The 22,500-nt window shown below is 45.3% G+C and overlaps 3 protein-coding genes across 6 annotated transcripts in view; 2 read left to right on the top strand and 1 right to left on the bottom strand.

The window, feature by feature from the left end:
• Positions 1-948: 948 nt before the first annotated feature.
• Positions 949-4,588, bottom strand: LOC134099715 (tripartite motif-containing protein 42-like). The gene is made up of 7 exons (XM_062552703.1): positions 4,474-4,588; positions 4,236-4,363; positions 3,199-4,004; positions 2,636-2,892; positions 1,758-2,279; positions 1,195-1,410; positions 949-1,099 (listed from the first exon to the last, which is right to left on the bottom strand). Exons 2-7 carry the CDS (start codon positions 4,337-4,339, stop codon positions 1,034-1,036), a joined length of 1,971 nt encoding a protein of 656 aa, XP_062408687.1. The 5' UTR covers positions 4,340-4,363; positions 4,474-4,588; the 3' UTR covers positions 949-1,033.
• Positions 4,589-5,276: 688 nt separating this feature from the next.
• On the top strand, positions 5,277-16,634 carry LOC134100168 (adhesion G protein-coupled receptor G3-like). Of its 4 annotated transcripts, XR_009941217.1 has the most exons (15): positions 5,277-5,433; positions 5,581-5,625; positions 6,132-6,338; positions 6,552-6,864; positions 8,266-8,404; positions 8,618-8,743; positions 10,451-10,570; positions 10,998-11,037; positions 11,868-11,971; positions 12,160-12,287; positions 12,626-12,894; positions 13,400-13,490; positions 13,837-14,126; positions 14,970-15,983; positions 16,259-16,634. XR_009941217.1 is itself a non-coding variant. In XM_062553242.1 (14 exons), the coding sequence occupies exons 1-14, from the start codon at positions 5,349-5,351 to the stop codon at positions 15,074-15,076; spliced, it is 2,064 nt and encodes a 687-aa protein (XP_062409226.1). In that variant the 5' UTR covers positions 5,277-5,348; the 3' UTR covers positions 15,077-16,189. The 4 variants fall into 4 exon arrangements, 1 of the variants encoding a protein (XP_062409226.1); XM_062553242.1 differs by lacking the exon at positions 16,259-16,634 and having other exon boundaries at positions 14,970-16,189; XR_009941219.1 differs by lacking the exon at positions 5,277-5,433 and having other exon boundaries at positions 6,132-6,271.
• Positions 16,635-17,186: 552 nt separating this feature from the next.
• The window catches only part of pxylp1 (2-phosphoxylose phosphatase 1), an 18,990-nt gene continuing 13,676 nt past the window's right edge, over positions 17,187-22,500 (top strand). The window contains exons 1-2 of the mRNA XM_062552954.1: positions 17,187-17,320; positions 19,495-19,637. Coding sequence (XP_062408938.1) covers positions 19,559-19,637 — 79 coding nt within the window. The 5' untranslated portion in view covers positions 17,187-17,320; positions 19,495-19,558. The remainder of the gene's footprint in view (positions 17,321-19,494; positions 19,638-22,500) is intronic.

Here is a 22,500-nt window from a genome sequence, read left to right as displayed (position 1 = left end):
TAGACTTTGTCCAATGGGCCTCTCTATACCATGACTTCTGTCTTTCTCACTCAGACACATTCGCTCACTCGCTGATACTCACTGTCTCATGTACACTCACTCATTCACTCTTCAACTCACCCCTAATTAACACTCACTCCTGCAAATTCAGTGTACACTGTGTACACTCATACCCACTCATTCACTCACTCACATACAGGTCATCCATTCATTCACCCCCTCAGTCACTCAATCTTGAACTCACGCCCTAATGAACTCCTCACCCCCCTCATGCTGTCACAAACAATGCACGATATATTCATTCACTCACTTACTCTTTCACTCACTCACTCACTCGCTCGTTCATCTCTCTGCTCTATCAGTGGTGGAGTACCAGGGGAGGACAGGACCATGTTGTGGAGGTGTGGAGGTGTTGAGTGGACGTGGTGTTTGTGAGGAGACGTGTGCCGTGTTCATGTTTCTGTCTTTTGTAAACCTGTGTGTGTCCCGTGATGTTCCTGACAGTGCCCTCCAGTGCCCCCAGCTCTGTATCATATGGGCCAATAAAAACACGTTTTGGACCCTAAAGCTCAGTGACTCCATGTTTCTTCTTCTTCTTCTTCTTCTTCTTCTTCTTCTTCTTCTTCTTCTTCTTCTTCTTCTTCTTCTTCTTCTTCTTCTTCTTCTTCTTCTTCTTCTTCTTCTTCTTCTCTCTTTCAAGTTCAAGTTCAAGAGTGCTTTATCAGCATGGCAAATATGATTGCATTGCTAAAGCAGAACATTTTACATTTAGACCTACATTTACATAAAGAATACTTGGAATGCAGCACATGGCAAGTAGATGTGCATCCAAAATAAACAAACTCTGTCTCTCTTTCATCTCTGTCCTTTCGGACAACAATAGGTACTTTCTGAATGATGTTGACGGAAGGAGCAGACGTAGAAACAGCTTAATGCAGGTGTGTTTTTATTGAAGAGGTGATCATTTTAAAAAGATAAAAGTAGAGTCCTTGATTTTGCGACTGACGTCAAATAAAATGTCCCGTCTCCGTGGTTACGCCTCCTGAGCCGGAGTGGTCCTTTGCTCCTCCTCCTCCTCTTCCGAGCGGCCCGTGTTCACCTGGTGGCCAGAGGACACAGAGTTACAACTCGTTTCACACCACCCATAGCAACGGGGGCAGGTTGCCGTGGAGATCGCGGAGTGTGTGTACCGACCCGGTAGGTGGGGCTCCAGGCGCCGTGGCCGTGCTCGTTGATAGAACGCGCCCGGAACAGGTACTGCGTGTCACGGCGGAGACCCGAGGTCTGAAGGCTGCAGCCTTTGACTCCGCCCATCATCACGCCCTGCCCGGTGGCCACGCCCACGCTGGCGTCCTGGACGTGCACGTCGAAGGAGTGCACCTCCTCCCCCATCGGAACCATCCAGAACACCTGCAGCAGCGGAGCAGATTAGAACATAAACACACACACGCGGAAGTGCTATATAGGTCTACACATTTAAGAATCCGGTATGATGTACGAGCATGTTTTGACTTGAGGTGGTTATCACACATGTGCTAAGACACATGCAGATATAGAACACACACACACACACACACACACACACACATACACACACACACACACACGCATGCATACACAAACGCATGCCTTACACACACACACACACACACATACACACACACACGCATGCATACACAAACACACGCATGCATACACAAACACATGCCTTACACACACACACATGCACACACCACACCCCACACACGCTACTGTACCTCCACTGTGGTGCCGTAGGCGTTGTGCTGGTAGAGGATGGGGGGTCTGGGCAGCAGCAGGGCTTTGGCCTCTCTTGCTCCGTCCCCTGCTGGCATCCCCAGATCCTCCTCCGTCACCAGGGGCTCCTCCTCGTCCTCACTGCCCAGCGAGGGAGTGCCTGGCCTGGGGTCCACATCCACGTCCACCTCCCTCCCGACGCCAGCCTCCTCCTGCTGCTGCTGCTCCTCACCCAGCTCCTTCTCCCCGATCGCCTCCTCGCCGATCATCTCCGTGGCGATGGCGGTGGGCATGGCAACCGAGTTGTCGGTGTCGACGGGCATCCAGCGCAGGTGCTTTCCCATGAGGCTTTGCAGGTCGTTCAGGAGCTCGTCAAAGTGCAGCTCGGCTCCGGCGAGCGGCTGGTACCCGGCGGGCAACAGATGGGTATCCGGCCGTGGCATCTCGGCGCTGAGTGCCCCCAGCCAGCGTGCCAATCCGGCGGCTCCCTGCAGGAACACAGACGCCCGCGGCTCCAAGAGGGCCTAATGAGCAAGGACAGGTAAAGTTTATAGAGCTCTTCACAGACAAACATCACAAAGGGCTTTACAAGGAATGAGTAAAAATCAAACATGCAAGAACTCATTTTTACTTCCTTTAATTCTAATTCGAATTTTAATTCAACATCCTGTTTTTGACCTCAATTCAAATTCAATTTAAATTCAAGAACTGAATTGGAATTTACAGTAGGAGTCATTCTCAATTCAATTCTGAATCTTGCACAAGCCTGATACAAGAGACAGAACACAATTCACAACAGATGGAGAACCTAGGACGATACGATAGATGGAGAACGTAAGACACAATACATAAGAGAGAGGGAACATATCATCCTATGGACCTGTTTGCCAATTTCGCTGAGCCCGGCCAGGGAGCCCCGCAGTGGGCCGGCGCTCTGCAGGAAGGTCTGGGCCACGGCGTCGGTGCTGGAGCTCAGGGTGTCCAAGTGGGAGAGCAGCGCCGCCTCTTGGTCGAGCAGGGCGTTGCGCAGGGACAGGAAGCCGTGGCGGATGGAGCGGCGGAGCTCAGCGCTGCCGGAGGACACGCGCGCCGCCAGAGCCTCCATCTGCTCCCAGTCAGAGTCACACTGCTGCTGGACTACACACACACACACACACACACACACACACACACACACACACACACACACACACACACACACACACACACACACAGAGACACACACACACACACACATACACACACACACACTCTGTCAGTCCCTATCTATTGCTGTCTTTCTAGCGCCCACAGTGTTATATGTTACTCACTCACTCTTTAACACACACAACAACATATACACACTCTCTCACACACACACACACAAACACACACGTGCAAGTATTTTCACTCACATCAAAATACACACACACACACACACACTGCATATTTGTTGTCTCTCACCCTTGTTGGCGTGTTCCAGTGCCTGGCATAGCGCGGTCTCGGAGCTGGTTCGTGCCTCGCTCAGTGGCGCCACCAGGTGTCCGTGGTGGCCACCGTCGGACTGCACCATGCAGCCGTGGCACCCCAGGGCGCCGTCGCTCTGGCAGAAGTGCGTGAGGGAGCGCTCGGCGTGGACCGGGCACAGCTCTCGCTCCGCTTCCTGGACGGGCTCGGCCAGGGTGTGGGCGCCGTACGCCGGGTTGCCGTGCAGCTTGCGCAGGCACTTGGCACAGTAGTGGAGGCGGCAGGTGGCGCAGTAGTTCTGGGCGGGCCGGCGTTTGGAGCACAGCTCGCAGGGCGACGGGCGCGCGCCCACCATCACGGGCAGCGGGCACGGCGCCAAGGAGGCGGACGCGGAGAACAGGGCGCGCAGGTGGGGCACGCGCCGCTGCGGCTGACGCAGCTCCGGGTGGGCATCCAGCAGCCTCTGCGCCGTCTGCGCCAACAGCACGTTGGCAGGGAAGGACCAGGCCGCTCCGGGCAGCAGCGGGTAGCTGGCCTGGCACCGAGGGCACGCGGCCAACGGCTCCACCAGGGCAGGGGTGGCATTGATGGAGGCGGTATCAGCAGGGACGAGCGCCGGCTTGCAGGCCTGTTTCTTGCGAAGAGTGGCAAGGCAGGCCGGGCACAGGCAGTGGCCACAAGGCAGGGAGACGGGGTGCTGCAGGAAAGTGCTGCAGCCAGGGCAGCAAAGAAGCTCGGCCAGAGGCAGGGGGGCAACACTGAGCCCGCGGTGAAGCTCTGGGGGGCAGGCCTGGCTCAGGGGCCTGGCAGAACGTGGGATTTCAGTCAGAACACATACTAAAATCATCAATCTTGTGTTGTTTTGTGTAATCTTTTGAGAACCAACATTACCACTGACTGGACCCTTTTAACATGACTTCATTGAATAACTGTTTTAGGATTTAATCAGAATTTGATCGTATTTTAAATATACTTATTGTTGTTCGCTATATTTTCTCTAACTACGACACACACATCACGTCAGTTCAACTTACCCCGAGGAGCTGGTGTCGCCCTCTTTGATGCATGAATCTAGCGGCTTCTGAGCGCTCAAACGCCCGCTGCAAGACAAGGTTGACTCCGGGTCCAACAGCGACATTTGCAACAGCTGCTGACACGGTATCTGAAACCACAGAGAAATACATTTCGAGGACAGCACACTGCTAAATGACATGCTTGTTCATGTCGAGTGAAAATATAGACTTCCTTGAAAGGACAGCTGAATATACTTACATGAAATAGAAATTAGTGCGTGCGTGTGTGCACTACAATGTTGAATAATGACAAAATCATTCGGTTCAACGGATTTATAAAGGTAGTGGATTGACTCACAGCGTCACAATAAAACCAACCTTTGACGCTCAAGACAATATGGCGCGTAACAGGTGGATTCTAATTGAGCATCGGAACGCTCTAGGATCTTTGGTTACAAACTGCTGTGTCTGTACAGTGCAATTTAATGTGTCCGATGATCTAAAAACTATGAACAGGGTTGTTGGGGGATCTACGTATATTCATATCTGGTAGCAAGAACAACATCGCAAAAAAAAAAAAATCCAATTAGTTATTGTTGAAAACTGTACTCGGAATCATATATCATTCATTTATTTACATTAACCAAACAGAAGAATAACTCTGGACAAATCTCTTAGCATCAGGACTGTGTGTGGAATGACCTGAATTAATTATTTGCTTCACCCTTTCCTCTGCACAGAATGAGATGACACAGAAAAGTAGCTTTGTCGTTTTCATATTAAAATCAACTGCTGGCACTTTGAAAGCTGGTGTATGACTGACTAGGCTACATGGTCCTCAAAAATATAAAACGTGTTGGTGCTGCAAAGAATTACTTGATTTTTAGTAGGCTACAGTGTTATGGAGAAAGTCGACATTCTCTATTTGCCTGTGCCGTTGCCCACGCCTGAAGGGTACCTGCCGGAGGGGAAAGAGATTACAGATGCAAATGTATGGGTAGCCTACTATCTAGCCAATGCGTCAGAGGTTGAAGAACCAACTGTCATCTCAGCCAGTTTGCAGCCGTGCCACGACTATATCTGGATAATCTCCCTTAAAGTTTTTGTTTCTGTGTTAGCGGTAGGTAGGTGGTCATGGTCAGGTCAAACTTCTTCATGTATTGGGCATTTATTTGTGTCGGGCTTGGAAAATATGGTGTCGTAAGCAAAGACCAATGTCGTAAGTACCGCTCTTGCGCTTCATTTTAAACATAGTCCGTGGTTTATATGTCAACGTTTAAAGCATAATATAGTGGAGATTGAGTACTGGTAACTGCTGGACATCATTAGTACTCTATGCGCCTGATTCTTGTTTCATCCAAAATAGTTTTCAAACTTCGACGCGGGGAGGTTCGCATCAGCATCCTTACAGGTAAGCCCCACTGCATTTCCAGTGCAAAATCATCTTTTTTGGAACGCATGGATACTTGAATGGTATCAGAATCAGAAACAGAAACAGTGTGTTTGGTCAAATATGTTCTTTGGCTCTAGGATTCCTAGTGGTGTCTCTGAATAATAATAATAATAATAATAATAATAATAATAATAATAATAATAATAATAATGTGTGTGTGTGTGTGTGTGTGTGTGTGTGTGTGTGTGTGTGTGTGTGTGTGTGTGTGTGTGTGTGTGTGTTTCTTAGTGTATACTGCACAAATATCATATTAGTTCTGGCTGAATTGTTTAATCTCGCTGCAGATTTTAGTTGTTCTGTTAATTGGGTGCATTTTTTGTGTGATTTATGTGGAATGTTTTGAAATGGTTGAAGCAATGGTTAAGCTAAATAAATAAATAAATAAGAACAGTAAACCACCATCTGACTTGTCACTATTATACAAAACGTTTGTCAGTCTTCTATTTGTTACATTTCCTCCTTAGATGAAATAGCTCGTCAGAGCTCTTCTGGAGCTAGCGAGTATGCATGTAAAGTGACAACGTCCGGGACATCATCAGGGTTCAACACCTATATCCTTATTGCTTTTCTTCGGTTAAATAAAACATGCCCTGCTGGAAAGACAGTGAGCTTCTCTTTTACTTCACCCAGGTTTACGGAAAATTTTCACAGTTTCCCTTCCGATCCATCAGGTGATATGCACACTGTCAATTGCCCATGGCTATGAATGTTTCAGGTTGAGGTCTAAACTGGTCACTGTAAAGCGTCTTCAAACAATTGTTATGACGCTATATCAATTATTTTATTTTATTTTACTTAAATGCAGTTATCTCGCCCTTTTTGTGTGTCTGTTTTTAGACTAGGCCAGATATGTCCAAATCCTCATCCCTGTTCTCTGTTTGCAGACTGTGCCGTTGTCATGTCTCAGCCCAGTAATCTTGCCTGCACACCGTATCCCCTGGCTGACTGTGTGAGCATTTGGGAATTTAAGACGCTCGTCGGTGAAATCCAGAGTGGAGAAGTTTTGTCTGTGGAAGTTCCAGTCAATGGACAAAATACACAAAATATAACTTTTAACAATACCGATTGTGACTGCCCTAAAATAAATCATATTTTGGGACTGCCAGGGATTACACAAATCCATAATCTATACAAAACATGCATCTTGGGAAAGAAGAGTTACTTGAAACGTTGTAAGAGTCTGCAGTTAGTGGAGGGGTAGGCATTTACTATTGAGGGCTAAGTTTGGGAGTTTGTGGGTTATGTTTTAGGGATTTGATTGTGTGTGGAACTTGGGGCTTTAATTAAGAGGCCATGTATGAGGGGAACTATCTCTGTTGGTGATGTCATATATTTTCCAGAGAGGCATCTCTTAAAGGAGACATAGAATGGAAACCATTTTTGTCTTGGTTTTGATTAATTAGGAGAGGTTGTGCTTAACCAAAGAGCTATCAGGAGGCACGGTTGTACCTTCCTTCATATGAAAATCTTGAACTTAGAAATAGCCACTAAAAAATGGGCAAACAAAGCCTGCTTTAGAACAAAGAATTAGAACAAAGCCTGCTTGTGTTGTCAGATATCGCAAAGCCATTGAAATTCAATTGTGGTTGCCAAAGAGGGCGCCATTTAGTCAAACAGACCATTTCAATACCCAGCCTAAATATAAGGTTTTAATTGGGCTTGTAAAATTGCAATTGAGTTTCTTTTTTATGAATCAAAGTTGAATATATACTATTTTAACATCAGAGAACAGAGTGCAATACTCAATTAATCCATTCTACTGTATGTCCTCTTTAAGTAGAGTTTGCCAAACCACAAGTCACTGTCTTCTGTGACCATGTTTATTTATTCTTGGTTTTAAAATGTGTCTTTAGCGACTGGATCAGTGTAAACATGAGCAGTCAGGCGACTGCAGACCCTTTCTCCTTTCAAAGATTACAGCATGTACAGTATTCTGTGATTCTGATTCAGATTCCTGTAGGAGCGCTGAGCAGTGGTGACCTTCTGCCTTGTATAACAATTTGAAGAAGAACAGGTCTTTATTCTCATTGTCACAGGTACAACGGAAGTTACAGTGCTTTCCCGTCAGTGCATCATTCACGAGTCAGATATCTGTTAAAACAAAATATTATAGGGAAGCAAGGGAAGCAACCTTTTAGACTCAATGTTATCCATTTATTTTGTTGTCTGAACAGTGAACACTTAAGTATTCTAATGTGATAAGATAACTTCCATTGCAAGTGATGTAGGGACGTAGGTAACAAAATGTGAGCCCAAGTGGTCACCAAAGTTTTTGACAATACACCTTGGACACAAGTGTAAATGGCATTGTCACAGCTGTTTTGATCCAATCACCGAAGACACGTTTTACAACCAAGTGCAATCAGGGCACAGACTGCATTTCTAATGCACTCCACGCCTCTGATACCTACACATTCTGAGCCCGTCAGGGACTCGCCTCTCTCACTCACCTAACCACTTACAGTAATCTATTAGGAATGAGAGCAACGCAAGTTGATTTCTTTCTTTTTTCTTTTTTAAATATCTGAAATAGTGCACTTTGAGTAGTCAGACCTGAAGAATGTTTCTAACCATAACCCTCTCCTCCCTCCACCAAAGGGCCATGCGCACCATCACCAACAGTGACACATTAAGCCTTAACCTGGGCTTGATCAGTGCCACTGTCACATCTGGTGACAGCCTGGAGAAGAACTTCTTCATATCTTTACCTTCAGGGAACAAAATGGTTTCCTTGCAGGTATGACAGAAAGGTTATGTGAATGAGTGGGGGTATGGTTGGCATGGTTGTAGGATGTGGCATAGTGGGATGCTTGAAGTGTTTATGAGTGTGAATAGGGGGGCGGGGGTGGGGAGGGGTGACAAGCCAGAGTGCTGTCACAAAATGATTATCTCCAGAGCCATATAGAGATCTCTTTATATGGCTCTGATTATCTCTATTGTCTCGGATTAGTCAACGTCCCTGGATGATGATGTCACAATGGAGGTCCCCCAAGGAGCCCTGGATCAGATAAGGAACCGCTCCGGTGGTCCGCTCAACATGGGCACATTCTGGTTCCAGGAGAACTCGATGTTTCCAGTAAGACCTGTTGTCATACTGTATTAATTCAGTACTCTTCTCTGAAACCGCTTACAATGCAGCCATTTCAGGAATTTAAACCACCTCAGCAGCAGGTTTAAAATTAATCCATAACTGACATTTAAATTTGAGTTTACATCAGTTGAGCAACAGGGTTAAAATGAATCCAGGTTTATGTGAATGTTTAAGCCAAGATTAAAAGGATGGTTTAAATGTAAACCTGATTACTTTTAAACTAGGTTTAAAGTTTGGTGCAACTGGATTAATGGTTAAACCTTTAATTTAATCCAGGTTAAGACTTAATCCTTGTTGGTGCAACCCATAATAAGTGCAATTCTTGAAACAATTTGTACGCACAGAATACATTTACAAATCACTCCAAACACCTGCTTTTTATGGAGTGGAGGAGTATCGTGTGTAGATTGACGAGGGAAAAATGAAGAGTCCATTTTTAAGATGAGTCTGAAACATAACAAAATGTGGAAAAAGTGAAGCGCCATGTACAGTATACTTTATGCACTGTAGATCACGACAACATTTTTGCAAGTCTATTTGTATGCAAGTAACTAATGCATACTGTAGATCCAGCAGCCACCGATATCTAAAAGAGTTTGCCTTTTGTTGTTGTTGTTGTTGTTGTTGTTGTTGGAAACCTAAACATTCTGCTGCACAGACCTCCTGTGTTTCACCCACTGTTCATTCAAAAGCCTATTTGCCTGCCGGACTGTAAGCCCGTCATATCCCCCTCACCACACCTGAGAATCAGGTGCCCCAGGGCAGGCCTGCTCTCTAGCCTCAGCTGGATTTGACTACCTTTGAATACGGAATACTAGCCTGGAGGAACCCAGAGCCCAATGAAGATATGTATCTCTGGGTGAAACCAGGTGAACAGAAGTCATAATGGGACGTTCAGAAATGGATGTTAGTTGGATCCTTTCCAGACGGATCTGCAGGACAAATTCAACCAGTCTATCTATCTGTCTACATGTCTACAATATCTGCTCTATACCGCTGTGTCAACAAGCCGAGATTTAACATCAGTTGGATGCAAATGTCCTTTAAAACTATGGGTTCAGAAAGTCCTGGTATTGGTATTATATTTACCTGTGCCTTCTACCTGGCCGAAGAGTCAAGCTCAGCTCCTTTGGTGAATGGTTGGAACAAAATGCAGTTGGACGTTAACTTTCTGAAGCCAGAATGTTCCACCTCTGCCCTCTGAGCTTCTGAACACATGTAACAGTGTCTGCTTTAGCACTTCCCAGTCATCAAGGGAGCATAGACACATGCTGCTACTTCTGTTACAGTAATAGCACCATGCTAAGGTCATCGTTACTAAATAATAACTATTAATGAATAGTGAATGGACTGCATTGTATCACTTTTCCTCAAAACACTGCAGCTTAACCAATCACACATATAAATGGTAGGAGGTTGCCATGCCAAGGCACCAATCAACACATCCGGAGCAACTTGGTTATATTGGGTGTATTGATCATGGACCAAGCAACACCTCTACACCATGGACCACTAGTAGTACTACTGCAAACACTATTTGCATGCATCAGACCCTGTAATACTGTATCATGGACATGATTTGCATCGCAGGTCAGATCCTAATCTGAGCTGTGAAGAAGCCGCTGTTGTTATGTGTGATTCAATGATTTCAAAGAATTCAAATTGAACTTGCGTATGTGTATGTTTGGACAGGTGGAGCAGGAAAATATATCTCTGCTGAGGAGTCGTGTGGTGGCCCTGGATCTAGGACAGGACGTCAGCGGCCTGGAGAACCCTGTCAACCTCACGTTCTCCCTGCAGAACACAACACTGGTGAGGAACTGGAACCGCCATCAGTGTGTACACCTCACACCCTGTTCTCTCCCATATATATATATTTTCTCTCTCTGCCAACAATTTGTTAATTTTTTCATTCTTTCCTTCTTTCTTTCTTTCTGTCTGTCTGTCTGTCCCTTATCTTACGTTCTGATATACAGTATGTCTACACACACAGACGTTCTGATATACAGTATGTCTACACACACAGACGTTCTGATATACAGTATGTCTACACACACAGACGTTCTGATATACAGTATGTCTACACACACAGACTGCTCTGCATGAGCTTCTTGCACTTCTTTATGCCTTCGGTTCACGTAACGTGTGTTGTAGGGAAGAGCAGTCAGCTCTCACAAACACACACCCTGTAGGCATAAGTTTGTGCACATTGTGTCTTTCTGCTCTCTCTCTAACACAGAACACAACGCTACAGTGTGTCTTCTGGGATGTGAAAGATGGTAAAGTACTCCCTTCCCCTCCTCCATCAATTCTACCCTTCATCTGTCTATCACTCTGTTTGTGTCCAGTGTGTGTCTGTTCTTACTCAGTCAGTGTCTGATGTTCTCAGGATCTTAGTGTGTGTGTGTGTGTGTGTGTGTGTGTGTGTGTGTGTGTGTGTGTGTGTGTGTGTGTTTGTGTGTGTGTGTGTGTGTTAAAAAAGTCCTTGCATTGCAATGATCTCATAAAATAAACAACGATAGTCATACTAAGGACTCACAAACCAAAGATCCTAAATGGTGAGAGAGAAGCAAGATGGCGCCCCCTTGTGGATGAGATCTGATTGTGAAAATGTGTTGTCTAAGAGTGGAGCTACACTTGCTGCAGACAACGCGTTCGTGTTCGCATCATGGCTGCCTCGCGGATTTTGCGGTCGTTTGATGCGTAGGTCGTGCATGTCGTCGCAAACGAACATGACGTGTCCGCGTGAAGCAATACTGACCAGAAAGTAGGGGGCGATCATGGCAAAAAAAAGTGACTGCAAGATGCATTATCGACATCAAAGCTGGGGGCAATCATGAGAGTAAACAATGGCACATGGCCACATCCACATCTGATATTAGGCTACTAGTCTCCCCCTAGTGAAGACCTCCAGTAGGGTGCGTAATGCTGCAGCGAGTCTGTACACAGGACACAGCAGGTTGCACACAGGCGCATACGCTTACGCTTGGTCTAACGGCAAGTATAACTCCACACTAACAGTGCAAGTGTCGGGCAACACACCTTACCAGTGTGTGCGTGTGTGTGTGTGTGTGTGTGTGTTTGTGCATGTGGTTCTGTGTCTGTGCAGCTGCGACTGCAAACTGGAACTCATCTGGTTGTACAACTGATGTGGTTGCTGAAGGAAAAGTGATCTGCTCCTGCAATCACCTGTCCTTCTTTGCTGTTCTGCTGGTAAGATATTCTGTGGATTGAAAACATGTGCTTAGTGTACACTTTAAGCTGTATGGATCCCAGCCACATACAATACGGGAATATACCATCATTTGGTTTCACGTCATGTAGTGTGGAGTTATGTCATATACAGTATGCTGCATGCACTATTCATGTGTATAAACACGTGTGTGTGTGTGTGTTTCCAGACTCCTGTAGGTGTGGTAAAACCTCTCAGTGCTGCATCTATTTACAACCTGACTGTGCTGTCGCGGGTTGGCTGCAGTGTGTCTCTGGCCTTCCTTGTCCTAATGCTGCTCTCACATGCTTTCTACCAGTAAGACACACACACACACACACACACACACACACACACACACACACACACACACACACACAGACACGCACACACATTTGTACTTATTCAACACTCCACACCCACATGCCGATTTCACACAAACAACATTCCCCTCTGCACTCCCCTCCCCCTCCTTGTCTCTTCTGTCTGCTCTCCTCTCATCTCCTCTTTCCCCTCTTCATTACTCCTCTCTGCTCTCCTCTTCTCTCCACCCCCCCCCCCCCCCCCCCCCCCCACTGTGCACCAGAGCGCTCCTAATGCTCCTAGTCCTCGTATATATTTTGGCCATTCTGTTAAGAAGTGCTCTCTCTTCTCAGGAGAGGGCCGACTGATAACTCCCTGTGGATCCATCTCCATGTCTGCGTGTCCCTCCTCCTCCTCAACCTGACCTTCCTCATCAACGACTTCCTGACGGCCCTGCACATCCCGGCTGTCTGCATTGCCATGGCAGCGCTCACACACTACGCCCAACTGAGCATGCTCACCTGGTTCGCCATCGAGGGCCTGCACCTCTACCTGCTGTTCATCCGCGTCTTCAACATCCACGTCAGGAGATACCTGCTCAAACTCAGCCTGCTGGGGTGGGGTAAGTCTGTGTGTGTGTGTGTGTGTGTGTGTTGCTGGGGTGATGGGATGAATTCACTAGAGAGAGCTAAGCACACAGCTGGAAGGACAGTGTGTATTTATGTACGTATGTATGGATGAATGGAACAGATGATAAAGGTTAAGATGGATTCATGGATTGATTGATTGATTGATTGATTGATTGATTGGAATAGAAACACCAAGTACTTCAGCTTTTATGAATCTTATTAGCCTGGTGCTGCAAGCACAAGCTCGAGCTTCACATGTACAGACTCACCATGGTGCAGTTTCCTGGTTATGTTAACAGTGGAGAATCATCTAGAAACCATATGTAACTTGTGTTATTCATTGCCATGCCTTCATATGTCTGTGGAACCTTTCATGTACCATTTCCAAGTAAATATGTGTGAATTGTGGGGCATTTATAAATCATGCCCCACAATGTAGTGGTCAGTGTGTTATTTTTTTAATCTCGACTATCCTATCTTCTTGCCTCTGTATGGCAGGCTTGCCTGCTGTCCCTGTTGCTGTAGTTGTCGGCCTGAATTTGTACGGAGAATCCAAGATAGAGAATGTGGAAGGGGGGTCCACATCTATGTAAGTAGACACCCTAGGGATACGCTATGAAGCTGGGTTACTGTCTTACCCATGCAGGTAACTTTGGGAGTTACCACTGATCTCAAAACAACCTGTCACATCAGAAGCAATGCATGCAGTAAAGCAGTTCTTTTGGAGATCAACAGCTACTGTACATTACTCCGAGTCCTAAAGTTACCAGGGTAAGTCAGTAGCCTGTCTCTGTAGTGTAGCCCTCTGATACATTCATCACTATCAGTATCAGCTGTGTCTATGGTTATTGATTGCCTATCCTCACTCTCAGTTTCTTCTCTCGTTCTCTGTCTCCTCTCGCTCTTCTCCTCTCTTCTTCCTCTCTCTGTGCCAGGTGTTTTATGAAAAAGGAGAATCTGATTCCGCAGATACTGACCTACTGCTACTTCTTGCTGGTGCTGATTTTTAACGTGACCATGTTCAGCGTAGTCCTGAACCAACTGCTCAAGGCCCGGCTCCACAGTCCTATGCCCCAGGACAAGGGCCTGAATCGGGGGATGGTCCTCAGCCTCCTGGCCCTCTCATGGATGCTTGGCATCTCCTGGGGGATAATGACCTTCGGTGGCATAGCCCCCCTGCAGGAGATCAGTTTTTACATATTCTGCTCCCTCAATGGCCTGCATGGTAAGTCTGTGTGGGTCATATGTTGTGTGGCCACACAAGTGTGCATGAATGAATTCAATCGTGCTTGTGTGTGTGTGTCTGTGTTCTCAAAATGTAACATTACAAAAACTCTTATAGAAGTGTTTCTATATATGTTTCCTATAATTTGCCCAAAGATTTTGTGGCACTTGACCAGTTTTTGACCTACCTCTCAGACTTGTGAAACATACACTACTCACAAAAAGTCAGGGATGTACAGCATAATTTCAGGATTAAAGTAAAATCCACTTTAACCTTTACAGCTGAACTTAATGTGACCTTCTCTAAACTTAGAATTTGGCTGTCCAACAGTTCAATGTTTTATTGCTTTTTGTGAAACTGTTGTGTGTGTGTGGTAGAGGAGGGCATGGCTTAGAAAGCTTCTGTTTTATAAACTTTAAGTGATCATACCAGATGTGTTTTGTAGAGAAGTTCTAAAGTTTTCGTTTTTAACCTTCAGTACAGTAGATGTGTGTGATCTTCGCCTATTGTTGTTGTGGTAACACTTTTTCATGGTAACAATCCCTTGTTACCAATTATTACAAGTAATTTCCATGCAGTTTCTAGTGCAATTACTCTGCAGTTTCTAGGTAATAGCAATGCAAACAGCATAAGTGGTAACAAGTGGTAACAAGGGATTGTTACCATGAAATTACATAGAAATTACCATATAATTACCACCTTATTAGCGAGCCGTAATGTAAAATGTTACCGTTGTTGTTGTTTTTGTTGTTGTTGATGATGATGCATGTCTCGTTGTTGTTGATGATGATGCTAATGTTGTTGCTATTGCTGTTATGATGTATCTATCCTGTGTCTGTGCAGGTCTCTTCCTGTTTCTGAGGTACTGCAGCCTGCTGAGGAAAGAGAAACTGGCATCCAGCAGCACCAACTCCGCATTAGCCACCGCCCCTAACTCAAGCAAATCTTAACCTTAACTTACAGCATTAACACACACACACACACACACACACACACACACACACACACACACACACACACACTACTGTTAGGATAGGTTAGGGTCACATGGTAGAGCAAGCACTGACTCACAGGCAGGGCTTCAGTGATGTCACTGCCTGTGGCTAACTGGGTTCACTGGGACACCTGTCATTATGCCGACTTCATGCCTCATCGGATATTTGGAAATTCTCATCTCTGATAAAGGAGGAAAAATGACTTGAACACCAAATCGGGTCGGATTTTATGCTTGGAGACTTGTGCAGAAATGTTGTGCCCCGAGGCACGTCACTATCATATTCTCCAACCACGGCTGCCTCCCTTGCAACAACACGTGGCAAATCTCACTCTCATTGCAAACAGGCAAATAATATCACTACATTGACACTACAGATAGAACCTCCTCACCTGAGACATTTTCGGAGTTGTTCAACCATAGTTGAAGGATTTTTAAAGTGGGGTCCAAGTTTACGGCCGACATGAAGGCAGTTAGTTAGTCCTTGACTTTCAATTAGTTTGCAGGCCTTTTTGAGCAGACAAACTTGAACTATTTTGGATTATCACCCCCTCAAAATTGAGACACAGATGATGGGCTAGGCCCGAAACGTTCGTCCTTGTTTGTCAGAGCCTGTAATACTTTTGCGGCTTTTTTGAATACAGTTTTTGTATATCTTAGTCCCTGAGTGTGTCTCTACTTTTTTCACTACCTTACTGCACTTTTCTTGGAGTTACGCACCGGGCTCAACCAAGATTATTAGACAAAAGGTGTAGATGCCATCTCAACCTACGCGGATTATCACCACCACCACAAAAACGGAACACAACAAAGAAACAACGCTTGGGCTATCGGAAACACATCAGAAGGGGAGTTTACCACAGGTGAGTGACCTTTCACTTTTGACCCGTACGCCTGATTTTGAAAATGAGATTGGAATCCTTGGATCGAAGAAAGTTCAACAGACCATATTCCGCTGTCTGCTCCCGTTGATGAGCCGCACCTGAGCAAGCACACTTTGCTGTTCCACGGAAATGTAATCAGTCGCTGTTGTTGTTGTTGATGATGCTTGTGTCTTTGTTATTGTTGGTGTTGATGAAGCGTATGTTGTTGTTGATATGATGTTATTGTTGTTATAATGTATCCTGTGTCTGTGCAGGTCTCTTCCTGTTTCTGAGGTAGGCCTACTGCAGCCTGCTGAGGAAAGAGAAACTGGGATCCAGCAGCACCAACTCTGCAGCAGCCACTGCTCCCACTCAAGCTAATCCAGTTAACCTTAACATTAGGCTATCACACACATTCCACATTTACTCTGCAATAGGTCTATCTAGGCTGCGATTTATTTCCATTATAGTTGTGTCTGCAGCCATTTCGGTGCGTTGAATATGACTCAGTTTTTTACTTTTTCCATTTCTACTGTATGTTTTAATTAATTGTAACACAAGACAAAAAACAAGATTGTGTTCCATAATGTGGTCTTCAGCAATTTTGGAGTAGATAAATGGACCAAAAATAAAACAATTAAAATATGAAGTGTTGTGATATTTTGCGCCAGGGTGACACTGTTGTGCCAAAAAAACATTGTTATGTTGTCCTACAGTGAGTAATTTTCAACCGTTGCACGTGAGATAAGGTGGCCAAAAAGGACGACACATTGCGGCATTTAGTGGGGCAAGAGTAGGCTAATTAATTTCCATAGGACTCTGGAGTACTCCCAACTATAATACAGGTTTGTCCATGATAAAGATCACAATTCAGTGACTGTTCTTTGCAAGACAATTTGATCTATGACATGCCCTTCACAGCCCTTCAAAATCGGCTGATAAGCCGCAAAACAGGAAGTAGGGACTCTCAGCTCTCAGCAAACGTTTCATATATCAAAACCAAACTTGTTACATAGACTCAAGGATCCATAGAAAGGATGCACATGACAACATAAAAAAGTCGTTTTTTTTGTGAAGGAATGCAGATCAATACATTACTTCACCGTACCAGCAGGAGGCAACAGTGTTCTGATAACCACACAGCTATTCGGCTCTCGAAAACCTGCGGTACAAGCAAGAGACATCAGAGCTAGTCCAGCGAGAGCGAGCCTAGTCAAAGGGACGGCAGAGCAGGAGGCGATTATGGATAAGACCCATCTCCATTCTTTCTAGTATAGCTTTCTTCAGATTTCTTGGACAGTAGAGGCCACCCGGCTAACCTGACTGGGAGTGTACAGGTAGGCTTTTGCATTTTTAAAACGAATCTGTGATTTATTCATACGGTCGTTAGCCAATAGTAGCATGTCATGCTAGTCCTGTATATCATAGCCTATCTAAACCTAGTTATGGCGTTAATGTTTCTCCTCCACAACGACAAAAGTAAACTGGGAATCAACTCGACTTGCACCGCGTTTTGACCTGACGTTCATTACTAGACCATTACATGGCAAAACTTAATTTGTAGCTAGCTCAACCTCAACGTTAATCGTCTGAAGTTGCGGAGGGCATTTCCCTGAATGGAAATGTGGTAAGTTACCCCACTTTTATGAAAATGTTGCCTAAACACTGTAGCAGCCGGTAGCATCAGTATTGCCTGTACGTTATTGCATTTGGCATAGGTGAAAGTTCAGTAAGGTTTATTCCCTGACTGAAGTTCTGTGAGAGGGGCTTATGTGGAATGGTTGCTTAGATTTGTTGACAGTCCTATGTAATCAAATTGGACGAACGAATGTTTACCCTGTGAGAAACGTCAATGGCATTTCAAAATCCATTATGTTTCAGTGAACTTCAGTAATGTTAATATTGCAAACGTTGAAATAAGAATTGATAACAAAGTCCCCTGGCCTATTTGGTTTGGCGAGTGAACTTACCGTTAGCGTGTGGTTGTACCCCCAACAACTTGGGACGCAGAAGCTCTTTTTGATTGTGAGTCTGTAGGCTATTCCTTGGGTGAAGTCTGAATTGTAAAGGGTATCTTTGACGCTGTCAACTCGAACAGCTGGCTTGTCAGCTTGACTAGCAAATCACGAAGGAGAACGCTGTGGAGGGACCCACGCTTGTTACCGGGTGCAACGTCTTGCACTCAGGATTCCAGTGGACAAGAGGAATGGAAATAAAGCAGAATGGAATGAATGTCTTCATTTCTGTCTATCCCTCCATCTCGTCCTTCTTTCCTCCTCTTCTCTCCCACTTCCCCTCTCCCAGTGAAAGAGATGTGAGAGCCAGAGTGTGATTTAGAAGAGGTTCAGTATTAAAACGTATGGGTTAGTCGTGAGGTGACTCTGTTCAGGCATACTGGGTAGGCCTTGCAGGCTCCAGTCTATTCTCAGACATAATGATGCCCTTGCCTACTGTGGCAAACCTAGATTGCAGGGTAGTTATTGTGTGTGTGTGTGTGTGTGTGTGTGTGTGTGTGTGTGTGTGTGTGTGTGTGTGTGCTGTGTGTGTGTGATTGTGTGTGTGTGATTGTGTGTGTGTGTGTGTGTGTGTGTGTGTGTGTGTGTCGGAACGAACACAGGATGTCTGCCTGTTTTAATGTTCCTCCTCAGCCTAGCTTTATTGGCTAGGCGAGGGGAAAAGGGTCTGTGATGCTGTTGAGGTTTAGTGTGTGTGTGTGTGTGTGTGTGTGTGTGTGTACGACTGTGCTTGCATTAATACTGTAAGTAAGAAAAGCTCTGCTCTGCTCTTTCTTCCCCTCAATAGGGCTGTGCCTTGTTGGATGGCGAAGTGTCCATTAAACAAATGTCCAACAATAATTCTTCATTTTGGATGGTGTTGAGATTGAGACTGGGACTGTAAAGGTTTCATTGACTTACGAGTTCCAGGGGAGTAACTAGCAGTGAAATTAAACTTAAATTGGCGCATTAAACTCTTACCAAATGCTTTCAAAAGTGCAGTAAATCAAATATTTCTTGTAAACAAAGATTTGAAATGCAGGTGTTAATGGTGTTAATGATAATTGTTACCTACGCCATGGAGGTTACGTTGTTTGCTTGTTTGTTTGTTCGCAAGATAACTCAAAAAGTTGGGAGTGATCCGTATCACCGTCTGGATCCAGGAGGCAGTTATGTTTTCGCTTGGCGGAGGTGTGCGCTCTCAGAGTGCTTTTCTAGTTTAGGCTAATACGGTGCTGTTTATTATACTGTAGTAGAGTGTTGGTGGCAAGTTGCTCTCTATGCATCCTGTTACACACAGTAGAGTAAAGTGTATCTCCTTCACCATCCACAGCTCGTCCCTTTTTATAAGTAAGCACATAATACACACCCTAACGCCCATATGGCTGGCACACCCTGTGTATCACACACCCAAGTGGCCTGTGTTTATTATCCAGGTGTGGATAGATACAGGGCAGGCGTTTTTTGTTTGTTTACTGTTCACTTGTTTGTTGATCTTTCCTAATTCATGTCTCCAGGTGGCAGGAGAGGGGGTGGGCAATGGAGGGCTGATGGACAGCAGAAAGGACCAATCAGAGGACAATGCTGGCAAGGAACCGCTTCATCCTGCTTTTGGTGGTTGGGGTGGTGCTAGCTGTTCTCAGCTACAGCGTGCAGTACTGTAAGTGTTGGTGCGTGTGTGAAATCTGCTCTGAATTGTAGCCTGTGTGTGTGTGTGTGTGTGTGTGTGTGTGTGTGTGTGTGTGTGTGTGTGTGTGTGTGTGTGTGTGTGTGTGTGTGTGTGTGTGTGTGTGTGTGTGTGTAAGCTGCTCTGAATTGTAGTGTGTGTGTGTGTGTGTGTGTGTGTGTGTGTCCAATGTTGTTTTGTAGCTGCCTCTCTTAAACCACCACGCTGGCTTGGTGACTTGGTGAAAAGCAGGGCTCCTTTTGCCCCAGCCCCAACCCTACGTGTGTGTGTGTGTGTGTGAGAGTGTGTGAGAGTGTCCACTGGGAGTTGTTTGCCTGGCTTGTTGTATTCACTACTTAACAAAGATGTTTCCCCTGATGGAAGTCTATATTTAACTGGTATTATACTGCAGAGGGATGCAGAAGAATGAAGGCACTCCCACGCCAGGCTCACGAGCAAGGCTCTCCTGTGTTCAAAAGTGTGTGTGTGTGTGTGTGTGTGTGTGTGTGTGTGTGCGCGCGCACACGTGCGGCGCCCATGCATGTGTGAGTGTCACATTTTCTTTGCCACAGTCTCAGACATCTTTCTCTAGATACGCCTACACACACCCAGCTCCACAAACACTTTCAGGTTCTCCCTCACACACACACACACACACACACACACACACATACAAATCTTACCCTCGTTATTAACTGTGTTTTTTTCCCTATAATTAACACACACACAGAGGCTAGCTCCAGACTCAGAGAGGGAGATATGTTGTGTTCAGCAGATACAGGAGAGAGGTGTGTTGAGCTCCAATGCTGTGTTCAGCAGACACAGGAGAGTCACTTGATAAGTTCAGACAAACACAAAAGCTATCAAAAGCATAATTGCTATTACTGAAAGTCAACAAGGCATTTTTACGTTTAAAAGCACTTCTGCAGTACAAATGTAGCCATTTTGAAAAACAAAATACTTCCGTATGAATCTCAGACTCAAGCTGGTAATGTAACGTGTGGAGGTGGCCAGTCATCAGAGGGATGGTTTGCATCACAGTCTGTGTTTGGTGTCACATTCTTTGTTAAGATTGGCCTGGTTTAAGTGCTCCTTTAAAAGTCCAATATTTGCATACGAAGGAGAAGACAGCCAGGTTTCAGGGCACACAGTAGCTCTGTGGCTATACACCAAACTCCCCTTATTCAGCAAAGCCAAAGCAGACAGTTTTCCATGCTGTTTCTGCGTTATAAGTTACATACGTGGAAAGTGTAGCTGTCAGGGTTCATACGTTTTTAAAAACCTGGACAAGTTATGGAATTTGAAAATGCCAATTTCAAGGCCTGGAGAGGTTTTGGAAAACAAAAAAACACCCCAAAAGTTTTGGAAAAGTCATAGAAATTTGCTTCATCCAATTCAACTCAGAAACGTATCTCATTTGGGCAGGTCATGTCTCACACTTGCGTCACAACCGATTGGCAATTTTTTACGTTTTGAGAGCATTCCTTCTAGGTAACCATCCCGTTATCTCACGCGTCATATCTATTATTAATGTAGCACTAGTTGATGTGAGGTTTTGAGAAATAGAAGGTCATGGAAATTTGTGAAAAAATCATGGAAAAGTCATGGAAATTCTCTGGTGGAAATGAGTATGAACCCTGAGCTGTGTCTTCAGAAACAGACAAGACTGTTGACTTCATATGCTGTGGTGCGAAGTCGCAGCAGACACAGGAGAGAGAAGCGTGTTGAGTTCAGCCATCTCCACCTCCTGCTCTGATGTCCAGAGGCCTGCTGTGCTCTCCTCCTCTGCTCTTCAGCTTCAACCAGATGACCGCAGCGACCAGCCCTAGCAGCGGATAGATTGTGAGGTTGGATATTGGTCAGAGACTATTAATTAGTATATTGGAGGTTCGGAGTTATTTCACCGGAGTTATTTGACCTCGAGGCAAACACTCCCCCAGATCTGTACTCAATGTTCTTAACCTTTATCAAGCAGGTGATGTTACTGAACCGGCTATGTTGTTCAACTAGCAATAGCGTACTATATTAAAACTGATAGGCGAGTAATCTCCGTACAGCACAAACAGGAAGGGAATCCAAAATGGAGTCGTGCACAGAGCCTATTTGAATAAACCCTGTGTACAGCGCAGAGTAATCCCTCTGGAGAAGGCAAACAATGCACTATATCCTTCATGCCCAAGCACAAGATGAGGATCTGGCCTGATATGAGGTGGGCGCAAGTGATGAAAAGCAGCAGCAGGAGAAATCCAGTCACGCACACTGCGCTCTGCATTCTGAGTTCTGTGTTGGTGTTGGAAGTTTAGTCTGCGTGTGTTGTGATTCTGCCAGGCAGACTGTCAGAACTCTGCCAGGCTTATTCTGTCCATCTCTCTGCTGGAACTGATGACTGGTGTGTGAATGTGTGTGCAGGTGTGTGTAATAATAATAATAGTGATAATAATAATGATTTTATTAAGTTGATTTACCGTTCTCAAACCCAAGGTCGCTTTACAACAAAAAAAAGTTCCAGAGCAATACACACACACACACACACACCCTAACCTTTGCTTGGGAACCAACGGTGTCATCTAACATTAGCACACACACATACTGTACACACACGGCACGCACAGACACACGTCTGTTTATCTGATTTTCTAAGTATCGGAAAACAGGCTGCTGTGAGATTGCTAAACCACAGCGCCACAGCATAAGGGTCCAGGGGGTAAGTGGTGAGATTATCTTATGCTGTTTTTGAGAACATACAGTAGTGCCCAACACAGAGCACAGAGAGCATAGTGCCCAATGCTGGGTCTGGTTAGGACCTCTTGTAGCCTCACATTAGAGTTAGAATCTGTACGAGTCTCCATAGTAGCGC

This window comes from Sardina pilchardus, chromosome 13, assembly GCF_963854185.1.
Source record: "Sardina pilchardus chromosome 13, fSarPil1.1, whole genome shotgun sequence".
Classification (NCBI taxonomy): domain Eukaryota; kingdom Metazoa; phylum Chordata; class Actinopteri; order Clupeiformes; family Clupeidae; genus Sardina; species Sardina pilchardus.
This window is presented reverse-complemented; position numbering and strand designations above follow the sequence as displayed.

What these genes read in the sequence shown, in the direction of transcription:
- LOC134099715 (XM_062552703.1), bottom strand. Translation starts at nt 4,339, where the DNA reads ATGTCGCTGTTGGACCCGGAGTCAACCTTGTCTTGCAGCGGGCGTTTG. An exon ending in GGCGACACCAGCTCCTCGGG is followed by an intron (nt 4,005 to 4,235) that starts GTAAGTTGAACT and finishes ACGTTCTGCCAG; the next exon opens with GCCCCTGAGCCAGGCCTGCC. An exon ending in ACTGGAACACGCCAACAAGG is followed by an intron (nt 2,893 to 3,198) that starts GTGAGAGACAAC and finishes GTGTGTGTGTAG; the next exon opens with TCCAGCAGCAGTGTGACTCT.
- LOC134100168 (XM_062553242.1), top strand. Translation starts at nt 5,349, where the DNA reads ATGGTCAGGTCAAACTTCTTCATGTATTGGGCATTTATTTGTGTCGGG. An exon ending in CTTCTGGGATGTGAAAGATG is followed by an intron (nt 11,038 to 11,867) that starts GTAAAGTACTCC and finishes GTGTCTGTGCAG; the next exon opens with CTGCGACTGCAAACTGGAAC. An exon ending in CTCTCACATGCTTTCTACCA is followed by an intron (nt 12,288 to 12,625) that starts GTAAGACACACA and finishes CTCTCTTCTCAG; the next exon opens with GAGAGGGCCGACTGATAACT.